The sequence below is a fragment of the Bacillus rossius genome, chromosome 1 (genome assembly GCF_032445375.1).
Source record: "Bacillus rossius redtenbacheri isolate Brsri chromosome 1, Brsri_v3, whole genome shotgun sequence".
Taxonomy (NCBI): Eukaryota; Metazoa; Arthropoda; class Insecta; order Phasmatodea; family Bacillidae; genus Bacillus; species Bacillus rossius.
In genome coordinates this window covers 97,539,786-97,565,534 of record NC_086330.1, presented here as the reverse complement: position 1 = coordinate 97,565,534, position 25,749 = coordinate 97,539,786, and the positions used below count along the sequence as shown (strand labels likewise).

The 25,749-nt window shown below is 33.1% G+C and overlaps 1 protein-coding gene across 7 annotated transcripts in view; it reads right to left on the bottom strand.

Moving 5' to 3' along the window:
* LOC134540557 (TGF-beta receptor type-1) overlaps positions 1 to 25,398 on the bottom strand; it is a 107,452-nt gene extending 82,054 nt beyond the window's left edge. For 3 of the 7 annotated variants that reach the window (XM_063383396.1, XM_063383382.1, XM_063383376.1), the window contains exons 1-2: positions 25,156 to 25,370; positions 12,272 to 12,380 (exon numbers count right to left, since the gene is read on the bottom strand). In XM_063383396.1, coding sequence (XP_063239466.1) covers positions 12,272 to 12,380; positions 25,156 to 25,225 — 179 coding nt within the window. In that variant the 5' untranslated portion in view covers positions 25,226 to 25,370. Of the gene's footprint in view, positions 1 to 12,271; positions 12,381 to 25,155 lie in introns of all 7 variants that reach the window. The other 4 variants (XM_063383389.1, XM_063383405.1, XM_063383420.1 and 1 more) reach the window with 3 other exon arrangements.
* Between the last annotated feature and the right edge of the window lie 351 nt (positions 25,399 to 25,749).

Here is a 25,749-nt window from a genome sequence, read left to right as displayed (position 1 = left end):
AATCCCCACAAATGATGACAACACAAAAATATTGAAACCCAAAATAATTCAGCACAACAGTTGAAGCGAGACAAAAAACATGACAAAACGAAAAAACAAACAAATACAATAGTTTTACCTAAACAGAAACAAGCGACGTTTCGGGAACTGCTATCTGCTCCCGTCCTCAGGCAGAGACGCACATGGTACGGAAACACAGGTGCAACTATCAGTTTGAAATTTGTTAACTACAAAAACAATATCTGGTATCATTTTGCATGTTTGTTAGAAAACTAGTAAGTAAATGAAGAAACAAGCTGAAATTTCAGAACACAAAACCCTACTATTCAAAAAAAAATTATTCAATAACTAGTATCTGTACCAATTTTAGACACCATGGGAAATACAAGTACTGCTCTTGAAATGTTAAGTTAGACTTTCATACAACAATGACAGAAGTAGCACAATGACTGTGTAGTATTTTTTCTTGTGAGTATATTATACATTGTGAGTATATTATATATGGTATATTATAAATGCATAGTCTACAGACCGACAGAATGTTTTTTTTATTTACAATACTAAACTAAACCTTTAAAATTTAATGGTGAGGCTACCGTATGAATTTAAATGTCAGACTTTATCCATTGCCTGAAATGAGTCAGCAAAAAATGCTAACCACAGGTAAACAAACACAGGTAGAAAAAACATAATGAACAAAACAAAAGCAAACCTAGGAATAAACAGAGAGTATTCAAATAGCCACCATAAAAATTACAAATATTCACCATTTGAGTTATTTTCCGAAACACATTCTCTCTTTTTTTTATTTTAAGGTGTTAAGCTGGTCCGAATATTGCATTCCTTTATTTTTATTTTTGAGGTTTATTGAAGGACGGTCTACAAACTAATTAATTTCTGAACACCTAGGAGCAGAGCCACAATTATTTCCTAGAGGGAGCTCAGATTGACAAAAACTCAAATTTATTGAGTTTAAAAAAAAAACAATCTAAGGTACAAAATTTGTGCCTGATTCCTTAAATTTTTTGTCCTTGGTTCTTCACTGTCTCTCTACGATCATGGTACTGAGTGTTCAACTACATCAGCACAGTTTCCCGCAAACTCTGGTGAAAGCTAAAATCTGTAGAGAAGTAGAAATGACTGATCATAGATGTGGCAACTGTCACATTGAGTGTCAGGTTGTTTGTTTTTGCAAAAAAAAAATTTTTTAAAGAAATTTGAAATTTGAAATTTGTGGAAGCTTATTATTCGATTATCTATGGGAGAGGTCACGTGCCCCCTCCTTCCACCATAAAAAACTGGAATAAACACACATGGCTGACACAGGACTCAAAAACACAACCCCAGGTAGAAGTCAGGTACGTTGATCAAACCGGCGAGCTGCTGTAGTTTTCTAACCAAGGGCGTATCCATTTTGAAACGGAATTCAACAAAATGAATAGGAGACATTTTCGGGGATTTGACTTCTTTCATAGGGGAGGAGGGTCTATAGCAGTGGTTCCCAACCTTTTTTGATCAGGGACCACTTTAATTTTATTATTAATAGCAGGGACCACAAGGTTAAAAAATAATCTGTATCAATCTAAAAATAAACTTTAAGCCTAATCGTTCAATGTTAATAGAAACGTTTAACATAAGCAATCTAAAAAAACCAAAATAATCATTAATTAACAGTGTTATGATTGAAAACTTATATTTTTAGTACACAATTCAGTTTGCATCAATGAAATTTTTGAGCTTGCATCTTCTGTACAAGATCTTGAATTCTTGGGGTAATATTTTTGCTCAAAGCTACACGCATACCATCACTTACTTTCAGTCGATTCCTGGATTTGTTTTTAATGATCAGTAATGCAGAAAATCATTGTTCGCATAAATAAGTTGTTGAGAAAAGCATAAGATTGCGCAAAGCGATTTCTCAAATTTTAGTACATGAAATTGCTTTCTTACACCAAAACGTCTTCAAAAGCGTCCTTAAAGTTCCTGTCATTTTGTAATTCAATAAGTTCTTCTTGGATTTCTTCTGCAAATTCTTTAGCGTTAGTGCCAAAAGGGTTGCATATCAGATTTTGGTCCACATTAGCTTCTGTATTGTTATATTCTGAGAAGTAACGGTTGAATTCATCAACAAACGTTTCCAATGACATTTGCTGTTTTTTTGTATGCTTTCCCTAAACATGACATACTTTTTGTCGTCAAGGAGTGCCTTCAATGTTGCAAACGCACTATAATTGCCCTCGCCAAATTGACTAATCCATAACTTAAGTTTGCAAATAAAAGCACGAAGTTTATCTTCAAAGTTAAAAATATTTGCAACGCCTTCTAATTGTCTGTTTCCTGAACCTTGCATTTGCAAGTTCAACTTATTTAAGTGTGTAAAAATATCCACAAGATATGCCAAATGCATCTGGGATGTCAAATCAGAAAACTGTACTAGTAAGTCTTCCATTTTTTTCTCACCTAGAAACAACTCAACCTCTCCGCTCAGCTCGTATAATCTTTCCAGCATATTGCCTTTCGACAACCAACGAACCTCTGTGTGAAAGAGGAGGTTCTCATGGTTGGAGTCCATTTCAGTGCAAAGTTTTTTTTAAAAAGGCGTGAATTTAAGGCACTAATTTTAATGACATTTACTACTTTTATGGCCAGTTTCATTGTATTATTAAGGCATTTAGGAAGAGTCTTGGAAGCTAACGCCTGGCGATGAAGGATACAATGCGATGTTAATGTTGATGGATTCCTCTGTTTAATTAACGTTGCTAGACCGTAATGTGATCCTAACATCGCAGGAGCACCATCCGTACAGAAACCGACTAGCTTGTCCCACATAATGCCATATTTATGGAAATATCCAGTTATATTCATGACATCGATACCTCTTGATGTCATTTCCAGTTCCTGAGAAAACAACAATTCTTCTTTTATTATGTTGTCGTCGTCTAAAAAGCGAACAAAAACAAGTAACTGAGCACAATTAGAAATGTCAATGGATTCATCGCACTGCAAAGCGAAGAATGGTGACATTTTAATTCTTGAAACAAGTTGCTTCTCGATATCATTTGACATGAGTTCAATTCTAGCTGTCACCGTGTTGTTCGACAAAGGTATATCTTAAATTATTATTTTTTTTCTTCTAACCCTAAAACTTCTTCCGACGTCTTTAATTAAACAATGTTTCACAAGATTTTCTCCGTTTGTGTGAGGCTTTTTTGATTGTGCTATTAATTTCGATACCTCAAACGATGCTACTAATGTTTTTTCAGAAGATGCACATCTTGTACCACTAGGCCCGAGTTTCATTTTTTTTTTAATTCTCCAATTTATCTTGAAAGAACTCTGGTGGTCGGTCAGAAAAATTAGGATGAATCGTTTCTAGGTGACGTTTTAATTTCACTGGCTTCAATGCTTCGTTCGCGAGAACACATATAACACATTGTGGTTTTATTTCTCCATTACTTTATATCGAAGTAAATCCAAATTTAATGTAACTTTTATCATATTTTCTCTTAGGCAGCATTTTTGAAAACAAAACCAAAATGCAATAGAATGTACACTGTTATGCTTATATATTATGTTTTATGCCAAGTAAAAGAATAAAAAATAATTTAGCTAAATTATTTCATAATTCATAAAATAAATCATTAAATAAATAAATAAATATATACTGTTAAAAAAAATTCTAACCTCGCTATAATTTTTTTTACAAACTTAAATCTTTACTACACAATTTAAAAAATAATGTTGTCTAATCGTTAAAAACAAGGGTCTTGGTGGGTGGGTAGGTAACTTAAATTTCCCTTAACCCTCTTGGCGCCAGTCTCAAATTTACTAATTCTATGACGGTTATACTAAAAGTGCCAAGTCATTTTTAAATGAATTACATATCTGGAGTTAAATATTTAATAACTTTTTCCTTTAATAACTTTTTACATTTAATTACTTTTTTTACCTTTAAAACTTTTTGTAGGTATAAATTTTTTACATCTTATAAATAAATGATTCTTGGTCATTTTTTAAGATGAAATAAAAACATATAATGAATTTTTTATATATTTTATTTAAAACTTCTCGTGAAAAAGTTATATTATTTTTAATGGATTGGCGTGCGATTAGGGCATGGTTATCAAAGTAATATTCTTGGCACTAAGAATTTCGTGGTAAAATATAATCACTACAACTATTACAATAATGCGTTTCAACGCACAATAAACAACAATAAAGAATAACTGGCAGTTTATAATATACACAAAACTGCTTATTATTTTTTGATAAAGCAACTTAATAGTTTGTTTGCCAGAAATATATATATTTTTTAATATTTGCAAAATAAATTTTTATAAGCAGGAACACATACTTATGTAGAAAATAATTAACACATAATTTACAAAAAAATCAAAATATAATTTTTAAAAAATTTAAGTTGAATTTCTCACAACGGAAAGTAAAATTCCAAACGAGGAAATGCGGACAAACACCGTACCAATCGGTTTCACAAGCGGTTCGAAAACAACATGAGAACCCTGCTCTCTATCAGAGAAGGAAGACAGAAGCGTGACAGCTCTGATCTCTTTTTTGAGAAAAAGCAACTCAATAGTAGGGCGAGTCAAACCGACAAAGGTAGAGTGCGCTGCAAATCGTAAATGCGTCTTTGAAAGAAAAAAAATATTCAGGCCGATTTTTTGATCCTCCAATTTTTCGTACGACACAGAAAAAATTGTTTTATCCGACTTAGGCATTAAAATAGTTTACGGTGTTTTTATTTCGTTATGAAACACCTAAAACAGCATAACAACAATTGAACAATTTTATGATAGCATATTTTTAAGAATGTTTGTGGCTGGCTCCACTTTTTAATTTGTGAGGCCAGTGTTCTTTTACTATCATAAATTTTAATTTCATATCGCTTTATTTGATATATAATTAGGTTTCCAACTAACTGTACCTTACGGTAGTTAAAATTTGTAATACACAAACACAAGAATCATACGTAAAGTAACGTCCACATCCTGTTTTGTAATTGCATGTTTTTATTAAAAAAATTTAACAGAGAAAAATGCGTAGCCGACTTACCCTGTTCATATTTTATCAAAATATCCATAAGAATATTGAGGAGTTACAGATGTTGACCCACTAAACAGCTAAACAGAATCACTAACACAACACTGCTGAGCAAAACAAAAGAAAACGTACGACTGACTGACCGGCTTGTGCCATAATGTTTATTCAGTTGTTTGCCCTTCCCCTGGTCTCCTGCGCGCCGCGCTCGCTTTTGTTCACCGACGCAAGTTCAAAGTTTAAAATTTTTCACGGACCATATTTTAGCTCTCGCGGACCACTGATGGTCCGCGGACCACTGGTTGGGAACCACTGGTCTATAGAAACATATTATAAACAAAAAATAACTAAAGAAAAAAAAACATTATTTACTATAAAAATAGTTTTACGAATAATAGTTTTACGAGTATAGGTTACAAATTTTTTTCTAACTAGAGCCTGCTCCTTTAATTAATTTATTTTTCCAATTTCAAAGGGAAGGCAACTGCCTGTTTTATTATGTAATATTACTAACACATCACTGCCCCCCACCACCCTGATACAACCATATCTCTTACTGTAGGATAATTAATATTAAATTCAGGCAGAAGAACAAATTTCTATCAAAATACTACATTTCTACAAGTTTTTTACTATGGAAACTACCATGAAGTATTTTGGGAAAATCAAAAAATTATAAATGAAATTCCAGCTATCCTACAACTTGATTATAAGAGAACATTTCTCTTTGATCCTTTATCATTCCCTGTATCTTAAATTCTAAGTTAATAATCCACAGGGACATATTATAAATAAAAAAAGAGACAAGAAATGACCAGTATGATAACATAAAACATGATTGTGTCAATTGATGAACAGAGACAAGCACAAATCCACACAATAATATTAATTTCCATACAAAAAAATTTTCTATACATAACAATAGGTACTTTATATGTTAACAACATTGCTCCTTCAAAAGATTAAATTGAAGCAAACACACACACACACTACACAGATATTAATACTGGTGTATCAAAATAGCTTTATATTCACCATAAAATATTTAATCAAGTGGCTAAACAGATAAAAATTTTTTTACAGATTATAACTTAAGATAAACTAGCATTTAAAATTTCCATTGCATCAATGGATAGATGAAACCCTTCATCGGCTTCTCACGAGACATCCGCCCAGGCCATCCACAACGCCCATCAGCAGTGATGTTAGAGGAACCATTAGCCTGGTACTTGTACCATTTTTGAACACTATGGCAAAGCCATCATTTTATGCACAAAAAAAAGTCATTACTATGTTACAACAAAATAAAGAATGAAAACTAATAACTGTAATCTCTGACAAGAAAGGTTTTGAATTGAGTCAATGATGATACATTTTTTTTGTTAATACTAACTACAAACATTTTAGTCCAGTTAATGAAAATGTTGTAGAGGGAAATGGAAGGAACACAATTTTTGACTTTGGGACTTTGTTTCGACAAGTTTAGGAGGTAAACACACATAGAAGGTCCCATATTTCGGTTTTACATTATTCCTCCGATTATACGTCCTAATGATAAGACAACTCTATACAAAATCAAAGCGGACAAAATGTGCCACAAGATTACCTCCGTTCTTTTTTTTGCTATCTCACATAGTTTCTGAGATAATCACGGTCAAAATTAGCTAATTTTGAAGAAAACCTTTTTTGTTTCATATTTTTTGCTTATAAAAATATTCTAAGAAAGGAAGAAATAGAGCATTGCATTTCCTTCAAGAATGTATTTTAAAATTTTATTGTCAACCATTGAAAAGTTAAAAAAATTTTAACTTTTTGTTTAAATTATTATATTCTGCAGAAAAATGTAATTTTCATATTTTTGTTATTCCACAGCTCTAACTCTATATGTAAGCTAATATATACATGTTTATATGATAAATAGTATATATTATAAACGTGGCACGTTAAAGATTATACAATATATTTCAAGTTCGTATGTAGTTCTTAATAGAATTATTGTTTAGTGTAGTTGAATACTTGACTCAACACCTTAAATCTAATGGCGCCACTTTGAGAGCTCCATTTTTACCTGTAAAGTAATACAATAACAATATATGATAGAAACTTCCTGATAATATTCAAAATTGGAAATTTTCGAAGATCACTGAATCTTTATTGTTAATTAGGAGCCATAATACCCTCTATATAGGCAATAATAATTGTTAGTTTTAAATGTATATAATATATAATGTACTGTTAATATATTTACATATAGTAACTATACATTTGCTCTGCAAAGGTTTGGGGTAGAGTGATTCCATATTCAACAATTTGTACATAACTTTATTTATTAACACATAACTCGTAAATGTTTCTTCTAGTACAAATATACAGTAACAATTGTTATAAATTCCTGGGTCTTTTGCGGCAGGATTATTATGGGAACTTACTCCAGAGGTGGGTTCTGCTTCATTTTCTTCTTCATCCATTGAGAAAGGGTATAAATCTTAGAGGATGGCTGGCAGAGGATCAATGTCGAGTTCTTTTTCCTCATTGTCCAAGAGGGGTCCCCATTAAGACAGTTCCCTTGACAGTTTTGGCAGGCAGGGGAACTTGAGAGATGCCTTTCTGCATCCACATTTGGTGGTGGCACAACCCTTTGTGCATCAATAAATATAATTTTTAATATTTCAACCGGTGCACTGTGCACCGGGGCTAGACATGTGTTGGTGGTTAGCTCCCACACATACATCTGAGGAGGTAACTCATAACCCAACCACATCTGGACTTGGTGATATATCCTCAGAGAATATTGTTTCTCTGTCCCCTCAGTTGGTGAGAGGTATGAAATGTCCGGCTTGATATTGCTACCGATTTAACAAAGGACTGGTAACGATAAGCTTTCAGAGATTTCTCCTTAGATGCAGTCCCGTACCACCTCAAAATACACAATTTCCCAGCTTCCTCTGTATCATCCTTACTTGAGGAAGTGTCTGAGAAAACTGCAGCAGCTCCCTGGGCATATGGAGACTTTAAATACAGAACAATACAGTAAAACACAAATACAGTTTGATAAATCCCAGCTTACTCTTTCGGAAGGCTGTTGAGGTGGTATCGCACCCAGTAAAGGCATGTAGAAATAGTATGTCTCACACCCCTTGGGTCTGAAGCTCTTGGGTAGAAAACAATCCAGATTTTATATTTCCATGTCCAGGCTTGATAAAACTTATGTCCTGGTCCCCAGGTGTCTTGACAATCAACAGGACTATTAGGTCTACATTATCATCAATAACACCAACAGCAATGGTATGTGACTACTCCATGGCCATGTTTACAATACATCATTCTGTGCTTGAAGGATTCTGATTTCATGTGCCTGTAGTGTGACCTTCAGAATGTTACTCAGCCAACTTTTGTTGCAGACATTTTACAAGAAGTCTTCCTGATTCACATTTATGACTGACTCCTGATTGAAATGTATGTCGCTGACTTGTTGAGGCGGTACTGCCTTTGCTGCTGTGCAACCTTGGTACTTGATATTGAACTCGTGTACCCATCAACACTACAGTGTAACTCCTTCCACAATAGTGAATGTTCACAAATTTAGTGAACAGTCACAAATGGCAGATATTGTGAGACCTTTTTGCAAAATAACTTTGTGGAGAAGTCCTCCATCCATAACAATTTCAAAGTTTGTCAAATGTACATCTTTGTTTGTTGTATTGAGATCTTTGTAAAGAACTTACTTCTTTGATTTCCTCATCCCACCTTCATTGAAGAAAGCCAAATAGAAAAGGGTTTATTCATATTACAAATAAGTTTTCAAATCTTCGTCAGCTTTCTATTTATAGATATACGTTGGAAAAGCGAAAAAAGATCCACAGACACCTTTCCGTTGTCGATCTTGACTGATGAGCTTACAGTCGAAAGGGGGAGTACTCAATCTCTCCGAGACAGTTTGCTATCTGAAAATGGAGAATTCACCAATTTAGCTATTGCTTGTTCACCAACTGGAACAGCATTGTAGCAAGTGATTGTTTTGTCACCAACCATCCCGTGACAATATACATGATTTTGCTGGTAGCCAGAAAGGGAGAATATTTCCCAAACCGCTCTATTAGTTTGGTATTATCAGCTGCATCCTTAGTTTAGCGGGCTTGCCCAAAATATTTGTGCTGCTCACTTGACGTGAATAGAACCCCACAAAACTATTCTGGAGAGGTGCACATGTCATGGTTGCACTCATTCCAGTTACCTATTTTCTGAGTGTACTATTTGTCACACCTCCACCATGGGTCATGCCACCTTGGTTTGAAAATGTTCGCATGAAGGTGGTTTGGATGTCATATCAGATCATGATCAGATCGCCGCATTATGAAGTAACTGTTATTTACAAAATTTGTTGTATTGTTCAGCTGTCAGTTTTGAAGACAAATTGTATACGGGGTTCAAGAGAGAGGCCTGAAGGCAGACACTACAGAAATAACTCTGTCTGAACTTACCTGGTCGGACAAAAAAAAACAGATACAAGGAGTCACTACATCTTTACAAGGGTGAAAGATGGTGCTCCAAAAGTGGTTCCATTTGATTTACAGGTACGTATTAAATATTGTATTCAACAACACCAAACAATATAATTTTTGAGAATTACACATGTACCTACGTGAAAATATATAATACATATATACATTTTAATATCTATTAGCTTATATGGAAATAGAGCAGTCGAATAATGAAAAAAAAAATTGGTTGTCTGTAAAGTCAGTTTACAGACGATAGTTTAACGTGAAGTCATAACAAAACATTGATGAAATTATTGCATACTTTTATGAATAAAATTGAATCATTTTTATTTTAATAATAAAAGAATAAATACTTGAAATTATACTACTAATCAGATTTTTAAAATGCAAGAATAATTAACCTTTATCGCCGAAATTGTTGTTGTAATAACCAATGAAAACCACATAAACTTTTCACTTCACTTTATAAACAGTCGACGAAACAGTTCATGTGTAGATAATATAATTATGAACAAGTTTTCATATAAATAAACTATAATCAAATATCTATCATCAATTATATGAATCACCATAAATTTTTAGTCAATTGTAACATAACCTATTATTACTGCACTTAACGACAGCGTAACGGAACACAGTGTAACGGAACAATGAGCGTAACGGGACACAGCGTAACGGAACAATAAGCATAACGAGACACAGTGTAATGGAACAATGTGCATAATGGGACACTTTTTCGTGCGTGCAGCCGGCGTTCATCGATTTATTAGAAGACGTCACATTAAAAAAAAAATTCATTTTCATGCATAATATATAATTTATACAAAAAGTTAAAATTTCTCTAACTTTTCAATGGTTGAAGATAAAATAGTAAAATACATTATATTATTAAAGGAAATGCAATGCTCTATAACTTCCTTTCTCAGGAAATTTTCACAAGACCAAGGACTGAAGAGTTAGCTAGTCAAATATGGCAAAAACATAAGGCAAAAAACATAAGGTGATTTTTTTTTCTCCCCCCCCCCCCCTACAAAATTAGTGAATTTGGAGTGTGATTATTTCTGAAAATATGCCAGATAGTGAAACAACGGAGTCTATCTTGTGGCACATTTTGTCCGCTTTGATTTTGTATATAGTTGTCTTATCACTAGGATGCATAGTTTCTGAGGTTTAATAGACAAACCGAAAAAAGGAACCTTTTGTGTGCCCCCCTGCCCCCAACTCTTCATGTAAAAGTGGGGACTTTTTTGTATTTTACCTCCTAACTACGTCAAACAAGGTCCTAAAGTCAAAAATTGTTTTCCTTCCATTTCCCTATACACTCTCCTTTTGAGTATTATTGACTGGACTATTTGGACCTCACTCAAGCAATGAAGATTTAACTTACACCCTCTTGTCAAGACAAACCACTTTAATATCAATGGTGCAAGTTTGATTTTCTGGTGGTCTGGGTAGATGAATTCAGGACTGTCTAATTATTTCCACATGCTTTTCAGCCTCTCAGTGTTACATAAAAAGCCTGCACAGGAATATGAATTGAACAAAATATGACAAATTATCTCCATTTTTTTAACCATTAATTTGTCAATGTACCATTAATTTGAATGTTCTGTACCACAAATAGGACACTGATAATCTGACATCCCTGCTTAACATTCTACAATGAATTAATGCTTTGACGTAATGTCTCGTCGAAATCTGAATCTGAATCGTTAGAAACAATCAAGGGTGATGAGTAGAGACCATGGAAATTTTGCGAATTCATTTTGTGTAATGCTAAACTACACAGTCATATTTATACTTTTCACACATATGCTTCCCCATGGGCTGATTCCTTGCTGTAGAACCTCCTCTTCTTTGGGGTGGGTCAATATGGTTTGGGCACTCTACAGCTAGCTTGTAGTTGACTGGACCACAGTCGTAGAGAGGAGTGTCCAAACAATTGCATAGCTGCCAACTCCAGGCACACCCATCGGTAATTACATTTATACATGCAATAAAACACACGTGAAGCAAATGTGATAAAATTTACACCCAATAATAAAGCTTACATGGTAATAAACTAAACCATCCATTACATATTTTAAAGATTACACACATCCAAAAACAACTTTTAAAATAACTAAAATAAGTAACTATTTTTGATACTGCAACCTTTGTATCCTTGGATTCTCGATTCTCCTGAGGAGTAAATTTATTTTTGTAGCACGCTCAATAATCTGAGTTAGATCAAGCTAAACAGGATTATATCAAAATTATCCTGCATTACATATGCAGTAAACATGTCATTAAGATTTTATGTTTTCGTAATAAATAAATAACATTCAATAATTCCGTAACTGGAAGTCTAAGTCAGTAATAATAACTGAAAATCTGTAATACTTAGTAGCACTGCAATTGTGATCCAATCATCAAAGCAATGCAAGGTTTTACATGTATGCAGTCTCCCTTGGAACCAAAATAATCTGCAAAAATTTCCGTGTCTCAAGCAATGAGATGCAAATTATGGAATGAACAGGTGAAATAGGAGCATCTTGAGAAAGTATAAAAAGCTACATCCGCCAAATTTCCAGCTTAACTTACGAGAAATCCAGGCTGGACTCCTCCGGGAGTGTAACCCGGACCGCCACAGGGGAGGCAAGTTATTCATCCACTAGACCACTCCCTGGCCCCCAGTGCCCTCAAGCATAGAAGGGTGTGCACTGGACCCTCACCTGTACGAGTGCATCTTCACGCCATTGGGCATGAGCGAGGTGGTCGTGAAGCACATGCCGTCTGTCTCGCACCTGTTGCCAGGGCAGATATCACAGTGGCACAGCAAGACTGCAAGACACAAACGAGACTTGTCTTAGTTACTGCTGGTTCATACTTCAGATCCACTTTCAGTAATCCTTCCACCACACCCCTAAATGGACTCTGTTATGACTAGGATCGTACACTTACTTAATATCCTTAAAAAGTCCTTAATTTTTCTTTAATTGAATAAGGACCCTTAAAAGTCCTTAAAATTCACAAAGAATACTTCAAAACTCCTTAATAGAGACTAATAGAATGTAAATAATGCATAAATTTCAGAAATATTAATGTTCTTTTGTTTCTGACTTGGCAGGAAACAATGCTTTGCACATGTGCAGTACAGTTTTCAAATTTCAAGCCACTTGATTAGATTTTTATAAAAAAAATTTCAATTCATTTATTTTATTTTATATCTCACTTACAAACTTAAAACATGTGTTTTGCTGTCTTTCCTTGAACTTATAAAGTAAATGTAAAAGTGATGAAATTAATTGTTACAGCTTCAAATTTCGGATGGATACAATGCTTAGGTTAGTATGATGTGTTCCAGCGATAATTATGGACAATAGGAGCATATCTGTAAGAATTAAACTAACCAAGGAAATATTTTTTTTTCATTACTATTTAACATTGTTATTTTCTTCAGGGATGTTGTGATATTACAAATACTTTTTTACCGCATTATAGTGGTAAAGGTGATGAAGTAAATGGGTCCTTAAATAGTCCTTAACTTTGATTGCACTAGAGGGTACAAACCATGTGTAAAATTGGGTCAAACCACAAAACATTTAGAACTGAGTACATTGATCTCAAAGTTAAATATACAATGGCCATCATTGTAGTAGTGGGTTGAATGTTTGTTTGACTGCTAGATAGCACAGTAACATGGAATGACTGCAAAATAATTTTTCTTCAATACAGTGTCATTTTACTGATATGGCTACGTCAATAATTCTTTTTTTTTACTATGTTGGTTAACTCATGAATATAGATGTGAATGGGAAAATTTTTTGGAAAAATATAACCATGTATTTTCCTGCAAAATTTTCTTTTTTCCAATTCCAACATTAATTTACATAATTAGAATTAAGTTGAAATAAATAGATAATAGTACAATCAGGGGCATACCCTGGGTGGGGGAAATGAGGGATATATCGCCCCCCCCCCAATATCAAAAAAAACTATCATAAAAAAACTTCTTTTACCCCTTCACCCAAATCAGCATTAATGATATTCCAAGTATATTCATAGGTACAATCTTTTTAGGCTGTAGAGTGTGCGTGTGTGCATGTGTGTAGTGTTTAGTATTTATCCTTTATTACAAACATTTTGTACCAGACGTAAAATATTATGTAAAAATTATACTACAGTACAGATAAAAAACAATAAAGGTAAAAATTAGATACAGAACCATGGCGTATGCTAATATGTAGAGAACATTTTGTCTTCCTTTACAACATTTTGGATCACTTGTTTAGTTATTTGGTTACGTTTGTATAGAACAGTTGATAAAATTTTCTTTGTGTGTATCTGTGATAGAATAACTCTTAGGAAAATTTTCCCAAAACTACTTTTCCGGAAAACTAACATCTCTAGCCATGAGCCTAGTGTGACCTGCAGTCACTTTACCTTGCTGGGAAAATATAAATGTTGTGGTTACTATAATTTTATTCAAACAAACATTAACAAAAAAAAACAAAAAAAATTATAGCAGTCATCAATTTCAAAGTACTGCCAACCCAACTGAGCATATACCTAATGGAACAAATTTCTTTCATTCTCATATTTAGGGCCATTAATTTTTTTTACAGTGGGTGGGTATTGACTTCAAATGTCACAACTCCATCTCATGATCAGAACACAGTCAATCTTTGACGAATGAATGAGCTAGGGCTTCAAATCTCATCCACATCAAGGTCATTATAGATGAACAGGAGAGGATGCGAATGGAGCATAAAGTGACCAAGTGAAAAGGTGGGGTGAGAAGGAGTATGTACCCCAATAAAATCCAACTCACTGCAACATCCGTCAAGTTTCCCAATTGCAAGAAATAATTTTGGTTTTCAGTCCATCAGAGGGCTAACCTGATTTGTGATCAGTCAATTTTACAACCACATCACACAGATTAATTTTAAGTTAATATGCAGCATTAAGACAAATTAACAGACCCCAAAAAAGTATGGTAATTTAATTTTTTATTTATCATACTGTTTATAATTATAATGATAATTAGACTAGATTTAACAAGTACCTAACAAAGTAACTTATAAAACATTTGATTTCGTAAAATATTTTTTTCTATAGGTATAAAAACTGAATTCCCAGAAAATAACACATAGAGCTATAGGTAGTGTAAAGTTGTAAGACTGAACCCCACTAGTCCGAGAACCCAGATAATCCAAACCGAAATTGGTAAGAGGAATGTACTTAAATGAGTACCTAAATATCAATAACAAACTCATGTACAGTTTTTTTTAATACACAGCATAGTTTATAAATAAGTGAACAATAAATCAATTAAATATACTTACAGATGTTATTAGATAATCAATTTATAGTAAAGAACATAGTACTGTATTTATGTACTTTACTGTTATTTGAACAATATATATGTAATACTGTACTACCTAGAACTAATTATGATTTTCTACCCTATATAGACTTAAGTATAAAGATTAAACAATGAATTAAACCTAGTAATATGAATTTTCATCAATCAAAACTGGTCTCAGTTCCAATTAGTTCGAACTAGCGAGGTTCTTTTGTAATAAATTATATAGTAACATAAAACCAGCAAATGTTATTCATTTTCTTTGATTACTTACAGATAAAAAAGAAGGCTGTATGAAATACATAATAACGAAAATAAGTTACTAACAAAAAATTTTGCCCGAGCATTACCTTGACCCTAAAATTACCCTGAAGGGAAGCATTTCTTAATTACTATTGGTTTGTGAAAAATAGCATTTTAAAGCTTACATTACAATACCTGTGTTTTCACACAGACGCCACCATTCATTGTATATCCGCAATTGTGTCTCTCTTTGTTAAGCACAACTGTGGCTAACTACGGAGAATTAAAAATACACTAGTTTTTCCATTTCATATATTGAAGTTTATCCCTGGAACCTGAAGGCTTGATTCTGATGGCATGATCCTGTTGGCTTGATCGTGTGGTACATGATGTTTGCTGTTTTAGTTGAATACGTTGACAGATCCTGATGGCAATAATTCAGTACAACAGAAGACCCTATACTTGAAAAAAATATTTTTATATAATAATGAATTCTGATTGTTAAGTCGAATAAAGAGGATTTTTTCCAACCTATAATTGTAATACTTTCTTATTTAGCAATTTCTATCATGTGCAGGTTCTTCGACATACTTAAGAGGCCGTGTCACAAATTTGTGCTCCTATCTATATCAATGTTATTTTAAAAGGCAGTTTTTCTCAAAGTCTATAAGAGGTAGGGGCCGGAAATTTTGCCTACTGAAAGTATACAATACATTTAACATAACCGCTTTTTTAAAATTTAGTTATCATATCATATATTATTTCTGTGATGAAAATGATATTATCAATATTTTGATTTGTCCAGATACATTGAAATTTTACTTATATTTATAATTATTTAGCAAAAACTGAAAACGCCATTCAAATGTATTGCACATTACCTTTCGATCGGTGTCTTCATGATCATGATGGGTTTATAAACCTGGGTGTAATCAAGTCTTTAACTATTACATGACAACTTTTATACTTAATAATTTGGAGATAGGCCTTTTCTATCCTCAGCCCCTGAACTTTTACTACCTGGTCTGGCGACCGACCTGTCACCCTTCACCCCCCCCCCCTCCCCGACCCTTCAATGGCCCCGGCACCCTTCAACCACCCCAGGGGTCTCCGACTGCACATCCCATAAAAAAAAAAAAAGCTGTTCGTTCATTTGTTTTTGTGTTCGAGGGAAGGTTTACTTCTCCACAAGTGCCACAGTCTTGACACATTTATGCTAAGGGAATATTCCGCTGATGTGACGCCATACGAATGTATTATTCGCGACCATACAACTTTTTTGCTTGTCATCGGGAAGAAATAAAATCATGGTGTTTTTTTATACAGGGAAAAACCGTCGTTTATCAAGCAAGAGTGGGGTGTTTATTTCAACTAGAAGAAAGAAAAACAGAGGGGAAAGTTTGCAGAAATGGAGATGCAAAGTAAAATTTAAGTAAGTTTTTTATCATATTAACATTAAGTAATAGATAGTAAATTGTCAACATCAGCTACGAACATTAAAGATAGTCAAGAGATCGCCCAAAACTTGTACAAATTAAATTAAAAGCAATATCCATAATGTAATGTCGTGTGCAGAATGCCAGTGCTGAGAATAGTTTTACCCTCTAGGTTTATTATCATGAGAAATTACTTTACATATTCCCTTGCCCACAATAATCCAATGTTAAATTAGTTTAGACTCTTTTGGTGTTTTAATTGCAGTTTTATCATGATATATTTGAAGTTAATGAAATGGCTAAGAAACAAGGTTAGGAACATAGGAACAACAGGCAACAAAGAAAATATAATATGTGTACTGCCTCTTATTTTATTGTCACTGACACAATTCGGAGTGTCATCCTAGTGTGTGAGTGTTTGTAGTGAGATTTAATTTTTTTATTTCGTTGATTTAGCATTTATTTTGTTGAACATACTGAATGATCAAATTGAAAATTTTATTTGGCCCAATGATGAATCTTAAATAACAGTATAAACAGTGATGATGTGCACGCAGATTGTATAATTTCCGATAATTCTGAAGCAGGGATTGTAATTGTAACTATTTGACATGGTGCAATTATTTTAATGGATGAATTCCGACATCTCATTTATTATATTTCCTTACATTGAAACAAAAAAACACTACGTGGTGAATAGCTTCAAAATTTCTATGTTGAGATCACTATCACATCCAAAATGCGAATGTGCCACCTTGTTCCCCATAAAAAAATAATTTTGTCTTTTACTTTCAACATATATATCACAAACGTTTTGTTGTACATCGAAATGAATAGATATGATATGTGCTATAAATTTTCCTATTTTTATTAACAAAATCGTAAAACTCAGGAAACTGTATCATTGACAGCAAAAAGTACTAGTCGTGTAACAGTTTCAATGATTTTTGAAACGTCTCATCGTATCACAACTAAACTATATGATGAAATGTAAGATACAAAATTTATTTATTGTAAGAGTGTGACTGGTATATTGCTAAATTACATCCGACAGCTTCCAAAACGCTGATTGTCATGCTACGTCTGCAGAAGCATTCGTGAAGACTATTTTGTTTGAAGGCTAATCGTGTGTTTTCAATAATATTGCAGTGGCATGGCGAATGAATTAGTCACATTCAGCACAACAGTCAATTACGAAAATAAAATATAATGTTTGTAAATACTGAGTTTAAATTATCGAGTAGTCAGTGTTTTCCATAATTAATCACTGTCTTTAATTATGAAATGTAGTGGTAATCCTGAATCACATATAGTGCAAATGATGTTTGACAAAATAACCATATTAAATATATTTATTTACAGTGTTAATTGCAAAATTCTATTGAAATAATCTGCATCCCAAATATCTTAAATATCAAAGAATAAATTGGATATACAGTTTTTACAAGAATTATGTTAACAGCAGGTACTTAAACACTAAACAAGAAAATTATATTACGTCAAGCATAAAGTTATAAGAAATTTCAAATTAAATTTTAAAAATGAATATAGACATAAACTGATGTGCATGATTTCGACACCGATGCCATGTTGTGGGGAAGAGAAAATGAAATGAACGCCATTCAAGAACTTGAGAAAATACTTTCAGTCAAAATCAAACCATGTGGACTATTTGTAGACCCAGAACTTTCATATTTAGGTGCAACCCCGGATGGAACTGTTGACTCTGATGGCCTTGTTGAAGTTAAGTGTCCATCGTCAGCAAACGAAATTTCTCCTGACGATGCTATACTATCTAGAAAATTCACATTCCGGAATGTAAACGATAAAACACATGTTGATGTTATCAACAAGAAGCATGCTTATTACTATCAAGTTCAGGGTCAGCTTCATGTTACCAGGGAATTGTACTGTATTTTTTGTCTGTGGACTCCATTGGGCTCAAAAATAGAAAAATTTATCGAGACGATAATTTCTGGAATTGTCAGATGAAAGAAAAACTTATGTATATGGATTGTATGCTTCCTGAATTAGTAGACCCCAGGCATTCCCGCTCGATGCCCATTAGGAACCCAATTTACATCCTTCAAGCTATTAAAGAAAAAGAGGAGAAAACGAAAACTTCTTGCGTAGAAAAGCAGACCAAGAAATCTGTACGAAGGATGTTATGAATTAGGCTACGCCACAGTTTGATTTCTTGTGGTGATACAAAATAAATTTTCTTGCTAGGGAATGTTCATTTTGAATTGAGCATTTTTAAATGTCAGCGTAAAATATGCTTATCTGCCCATTTTGTTTCTTTCCATAATAATGAGAAAAGTTAACATTGTCATAGACATTTTATTATATTCGTTTGCCGTCCAAGGACAAATGTCACACTATATCGCACTTAATTATATATTTTACTAATTTGTTAGTTGTCATTTTATTTCAGTTACAAATAACAGTAATAAAAATATTACTTAATAGTCCAGAAAAGATATTTAGTTATTATTCATTTAATAGGGGTTTAAAATATGGTACTACATACATACTTATATTATCTTGCTGTCTTCTTTGCAACTTTACTGGAAGAATGGCATTTGGTATGTATGTTAACTCACAATGAAAATACTTCAGAAGTACTCAATAAATTAACAGTGACCAACCTAGGCCCTATACTAATTTAATTATGTTGATGGAAATATAATTGAAATTAATAATAATGAACTATATGTGTTTTACGTAGAGATATCGTACGAACTGTATGTGGTACAGACCAACATTTGCTAAGACTCTGTAAATAAGTAATTTCAGTTAATGTGTAGAGAATATTAAAAGTTAGAAATAATGATATATATAAAACAATGCAGAGTTATCAGCATAAAAATAAAAGTTATTTTTATGTAGCGCCTACTGGAATGTGTATTTTGTGTTAAATTATGTGGCATGATTAGTATTCTCTTATTGTATGTGTGTTCTGTTAAAATCTTATTAAACATAACTTACTGTTGAAGGATTTTCATTTTTTTTGTGATGATCTCACTTAAACAAGTTTTAATATTATCACACATGTCTATTTTAAAAGCATTTTAATGTATACTTATAGAATTGTAATAGGCTTTATACGGACTCTCACGATGCATGTGAGCATCTATAATTATCTACATCACCATTATGGCCGTTTCACAAGATCAAATATATATTGAATTCAATCAGTTGCATTCATTTTACATGATTTTCGATATGTACATTGAATTCAATACAAATTGAAGATGTTACTCAACTAAGCTTATTCTTATTAACTTATAAATATTTTGTTTGTTCAGTACATTAAAGTAAAAGATTCTTTATTATTTAAATAATGAGCATCTATAAGCAATGACGTTTTCTAAATATTTACATAAACCTAATGGAATATATATTTCAATACTTTATATCTACGATCACATTAACGGCAGTATTGTGTAATCAATGAGGTAATGAAATATCTTTAAAGGATATTTTCACCTCTTAAAGTAAATTTGTAATGCAGCCCTTTTAATGTTAGTCTTGTGAGTTATTTCGTCGTCTAATATGCTACAGCAATATATAAAATTAAGTTTTGTTAGTGTTTTAGTCTTGTGTAAAATGTTAAAGTGTAATGTAATCAATTCAATATTTTTTTTTGTAAATTCGTATTCATAAAGATACATACCATAATAAGATAAATAGTGATGTTTGTAAATATTAAATCTTTGAAACAACATCCATAAGAGGTTCCCCTACCTCTGTTAAACTGTATGATGGTGCATTGTAAAAAATTAGTTAGTCTGACTTAAGTGAGATTGTATTTAGATTGTGTGCAATGTATATGCACTATCTAAGCATATGAATTTATGTTATTATCCTTTTATAGCATTACATGATGAATTTCGTATTCTTTTTAATGTCAACTAACATTATTTTTCACAGAATATTACATTCAGATAAAGAATAATTACCACATGTTTTAAGATTAATTGTATTCCGATACGTTTAAAGTATTAAAATTTTTAGATACGACTGATACTACAGTTGTAAATGTGAGGTTTCTTGACTCTGAATCCCTGCATCCGCAATTTCCTAGTGAGCCGCCGGTCATATTGTCATCCTCTCAGATTGTCGAGGAACCAGCTACATTTTTCGTCGAGTAAGCTGGAGCTGTCAACCTTCCCACTAATCCTGTGATGAGGGTATAGTGGCATTTTCACGCGCTGCGGCTACAGTTCCTTCGGTTGAAAAAGCCACTAAATCTCACTGTTAAAAGAGAGAGATTTAGAGCAGAATTTTGGAAATAAACATTTACTGACAAGGCCTCTTAACTAAGACAGCAAGCATCATGTACCACAGTATCAAGCCAACAGGATCATGTCATCAGGATCTTTCAATGTACTGAATTGAAACAGCAAGCATCATGTACCACAGGATCAAGCCAACAGGATCATGCCATCAGGATCATACCAACAGGATCATACCATCAGGATCAAACCATCAGGATCAAACCAACAGGATCATGCCATCATGATCAAGCCTTCAGGATACAGGAATACACTGGGATACATGAAACACCAGCCATATCAAACACAGGATATATAATGGATGGAATCAAAGAATTTTTTGTAAATACTATAAAATTCAATGTGTCAGCTACTTCAGTGCACAGCACGTATTCCTCATAGAAAATGAACAACGTTAACAATTCTATTCAAATTTTTGCCTCCCATAAGGGAGCGTTCAAGTATTACGTAACGAATTTGGGGGGGAGGGGGGGTCTTGTAAAACGTTACGATGCGTTACAGGGGAGGGAGGGGGGTTTGACCTACGCGTTACGTCACATTGTATTTTTTTTTATTTTTTTATTTTTTTATTTTTTTATTTTTTATTTTTTTACCCCTTCAGAACGGTCGCGTAGAGACAGATTCTTTCATGCATTTTTTAAAACTTTTTTTTCTTTCAAAATTTCAAATGGCATAATAACTTTATTTTTTTTACCTTCACAAAATTGCTTTTGCTTGCTTCACAGGATTAATGAATATTGTTTTTTTAACTCCAAATGTATATATATATATACATACACACACACGTATATATATATATATATATCAACAGCTGTGATAGTTTTTCTCGTCACTCCAGTAAAGTAGTTAAAACAAAAAAATACCGCTATTCGGATGGCTTCGTTATACTTCGGTTGTCAACGTAGACTCCAATCGCCATATTAGAAATTATATAGGTATTGATATTCAAAATACACTGTTTTCTATGTGTGAGATTTTCTCTCATCAAAACAGTAATGTTGTGGTACGAAAGACGATTGGTCTGAAAGGTTAATAAAAAAACTAGTGAATTAAAATCTCCCAAGTTGGCAACCCTTTTCGTTTATTTTTTACGGGGATTCCTGATTGAATTGTTCTTATTTTGTTCTCCCAAGATGGCAACCCTTTTCGTTTATGTGATCCAAGCACTCGACCGACTGTATGAAAATTGACAACTACGATGTTTCGGCGGAATATAGAAACCCTGAAGATAGCTTGCAGGATTCAGCAGAACCTAATATGGCGTGGTATAGCACTCACGTCCGTGAATCACAATATTTCTTGCAAATTATTAAATGCGCAGATGAATCCTGCTGTTCCCACTTGAAGAGTGCATTAAAATCTGTCTTTCCAGAAAATTTCCTGCCGCCACCCTGCCCAATCCTTCAAACCGCAAACAAGCTCGTGGTACCTAGTCAGATAAAGGATAATGCTAGTTTTTGCCACTTCTTGTGAGGTTGTCTGTTGATCTATCGCCTGCTCTAGAAGGGTTCAAGCAGATGCCTTACGATTTCTTTTGCCCATCAGTACAATCCGACCTAAAGAACCGAATATGTTCAACCTGTGAGGTTTATTTTGCATCCCACAAGAGTGTGCAAATGCACAATCGTTACATGCATGGCAAGACTGCCCAAGACCTTCGTGAAAGTTTAGTACGGCCACAGCGACTTGCTGCAAGAAGGGCAAATGAGCTTCTCTGCATTGTGCGTCGCTGTGAAACATCGTCTGAGGATGCCGATTGGCTCGACGAAGACTAAGTTGATGCAAGCGGGTTAACAATTCCGGAACCCTCTTCGTCTGCTCTCCGGATGCCAGTAATGAAAGAATCTGAGTGGCTGGCAAACCCATGGACAGAGGAGCAGTAAAACTCCAACTGAATTGTTTTTTTACAATCTACTTATTTTAATTATGACTAATTTTATTTTAAATGTTTTTAGTTTTCGTTCAATCGTATTCTTAAATACGATTATATTTTGACAAATATATTTTATTGCAGTTAGTTTTATGTTTGTAATTGCATTGCCAAAGGTAAAAATAATTATTAGAAATAAAATTTGTTATTTGATTTTAATAGCTTTATTAGTAAAATGCTAAAATAGGAGAATGCATGAGAATAACAAGGGCGGATAAAGCAAAAAATGTGTAATGACAGAGCCAAGTCAGGAAAACGACGTAATTAAATTTATGATTGCTAAATGTAGGATTGAGTAGTAAAAATCTATTAGGACAAAAAAAAATCATTAGAAAGCTCTTGCTTTTAAAAACAAGAAATTTCAAATGTTAATAAATAACATTAACGCGATTAAAACAATAACAAAGGTATTTTAGTGACTTATTCCGGTACGTTACGCCACATAATTATGACTTTTAGGTAAAAATGGTCACTTGGGGTTACGTAACGTTTTACTAGGGGGGAGGGGGGGTACAGAAAAACGTTACGGCGCGTTACATAGGGGGGAGGGGGGGTCAAAAATATCAAAAAATTGCGTTACGTAATACTTGAACGCTCCCTAAGACTCGTCCATTAAAACATGACTGAAAATAGTATATACTTTAAATGCAATGTAACAAAACAAACACTTTGTAATGCAATTACTTAGTCTAATAAATTAACAAACATGAAATATAAGCATAAAAAATTCCTTACAGTTGCAATACAGAAGTTATTTAAAAAATTTTTATTATTACAACATATACTTACATTAACTAAAGTTTCACAAAAAATCTACAAAAAAAAACATACTGGTAAACAATGAATGTCGGCGATAGAGTGAATTCGCAGGTATTTGAACATAAGCTATAAACTGTTATTTTCTCACAAATCAGTAGGAATCAAGAAACCCTTTTTCAAGGTTAATTCAGGAATATCTCAAGTATATGGGAAACATATATTCCTATTTTTCCGGTGTTAGCAATGAATGACGGTGGCAGCATAAAAGCACATGCATTGTAATTAAAGATATAAAAATTTAATTTTTTCACAAACCAGCAGGAATTACGAAAGCATCCCTTCGGAGTAAATTTAGGGATAAGTCTAGTGTGTGAAAAACATTTTTTCAGATTTGTTTTCTTTCCATTCTAAAAAGCAGTGATATCCAAGTATTACCTTGAACTAAACAGTTACCTAGGCCTAACACTAAAAAAATAAATAAGGTTTACTACTATGTGATAGTATCGAGGTATTGAATTCAAAAAAATACATTTCCATTAGATATATTTTTTTTTATGTTTCAATTGGAAAATAATTAAAAACTTTTTTTTTTTTAATGCGAAATGTGTTGAGCACATAACCAAAAATATCTGCAGTTAAGTCAATTAGTACCTTTAACTTAGATATACTCATTGGTTAAAACTTTATTGAATAGTTTGTATATGACTGTCCAGTAAAGAATTATTTTACTTTTTCTAATCACCCATTTATATTGATGGCCTTCATTTTATATGTCTAATAATCTTAAACATTGAAGCTAATAAATGCTGCCTGATATTTATATTGAGGTGAAATATGTACATTCTTCAAATTTATCATAAAGAAAATCTATTTTTGATCATAAACAAAATGCAATTGTCCTGGAAAGATGTAACAGTGTGAAAAATAATACAAAACTCCCACACCAACATAGCCTATAAATTAATTTGTTAAATATATCCCACTTTGTAGTATAATATCTAAAAAATTTCTTTTTAATTATAGCCTACCTAAGAAACAAAACTAGGGAGAGCTACACATTCTGCAGCAAACCAACAAGTTTACACGTACATAACCTACAGTCTTAAACATATCTATACATTTACAGTTTGATATTTTACATTTGCTGGAGAAAAAATACCTTCATTTATTGCATAAAAACCTTAAACTTGAGTATTATAAATAAATAACACCTTCAATTGTCATTAAACATCAAACTTAAATGTTAGAATTACTAGATCCTACTACAAAACAAAACAAAAAACACTATTACCTGAAACTAAACTTTCACATTGAATAATATCAAATAATTTTTAAAAATATTTCATGAAATTCCAGGAGCATCAGTAACCTTGAAAACCAATAAATGTTCTTGGGTTACTACTGTCAAAATGGAAAGTTGCTTGTTCTATTATTTCTCGAGGTAAGTTAAAAGATAATATTTCAGACCTAAATAAATGGCCTCCAAAAGTTCGGTTTAGGTAATAGCGTGGGAATGTCATCTAGTTGTTGTCAATAATTCTAAAAGTTTTTACGTCATTCCAGTTTGACTGCCACTAGTACTTACGACCATTTACAGCTGTTGTTTGAAGACAAGCAAATAATACCGTCACAATAGCGGGAACGTAGGAAGACATATCACCAGGAGAAATGTATTTCAAATGACAAAACTCATGAGACTCCTAAAACGCTACATGCTACAGTAAAAATTCTAGTTTCGCCTAAAAAATGTAAAAGCCGAAAACACGCAATTCTACCATTGAAATCCACGCAACCCCCACTCACCAAAACGACCACAGCCAATCATGACACAGTATTTCATCTATCGATACTACTACAACCTTGCGACTCTCTCAGTCACTCGATTTCAGTATATCGATTCTGCGTTACGATTTACTTTTCTTCTCCGTGGATAAAAAGGTCACTTGCTCAGTCGGTGCATGTGGAATAGTGTGTATGTGTATGGTTTCTCTGTTTATATAAGCCTCATAATGTTCCCAACTCCCAAAGATGATTGCATTAAAACTAAAACACCTGCATCACTGTATTTCATCATTTGGGATCAAGAACGTACGCAGAATTTCTTTCTGGTTTGGAAAGGGGAGGGAAAGATCCACCTTTCCCGCTGGCGCTTTTAATTTCCTTCCATTATTTTTTTTTG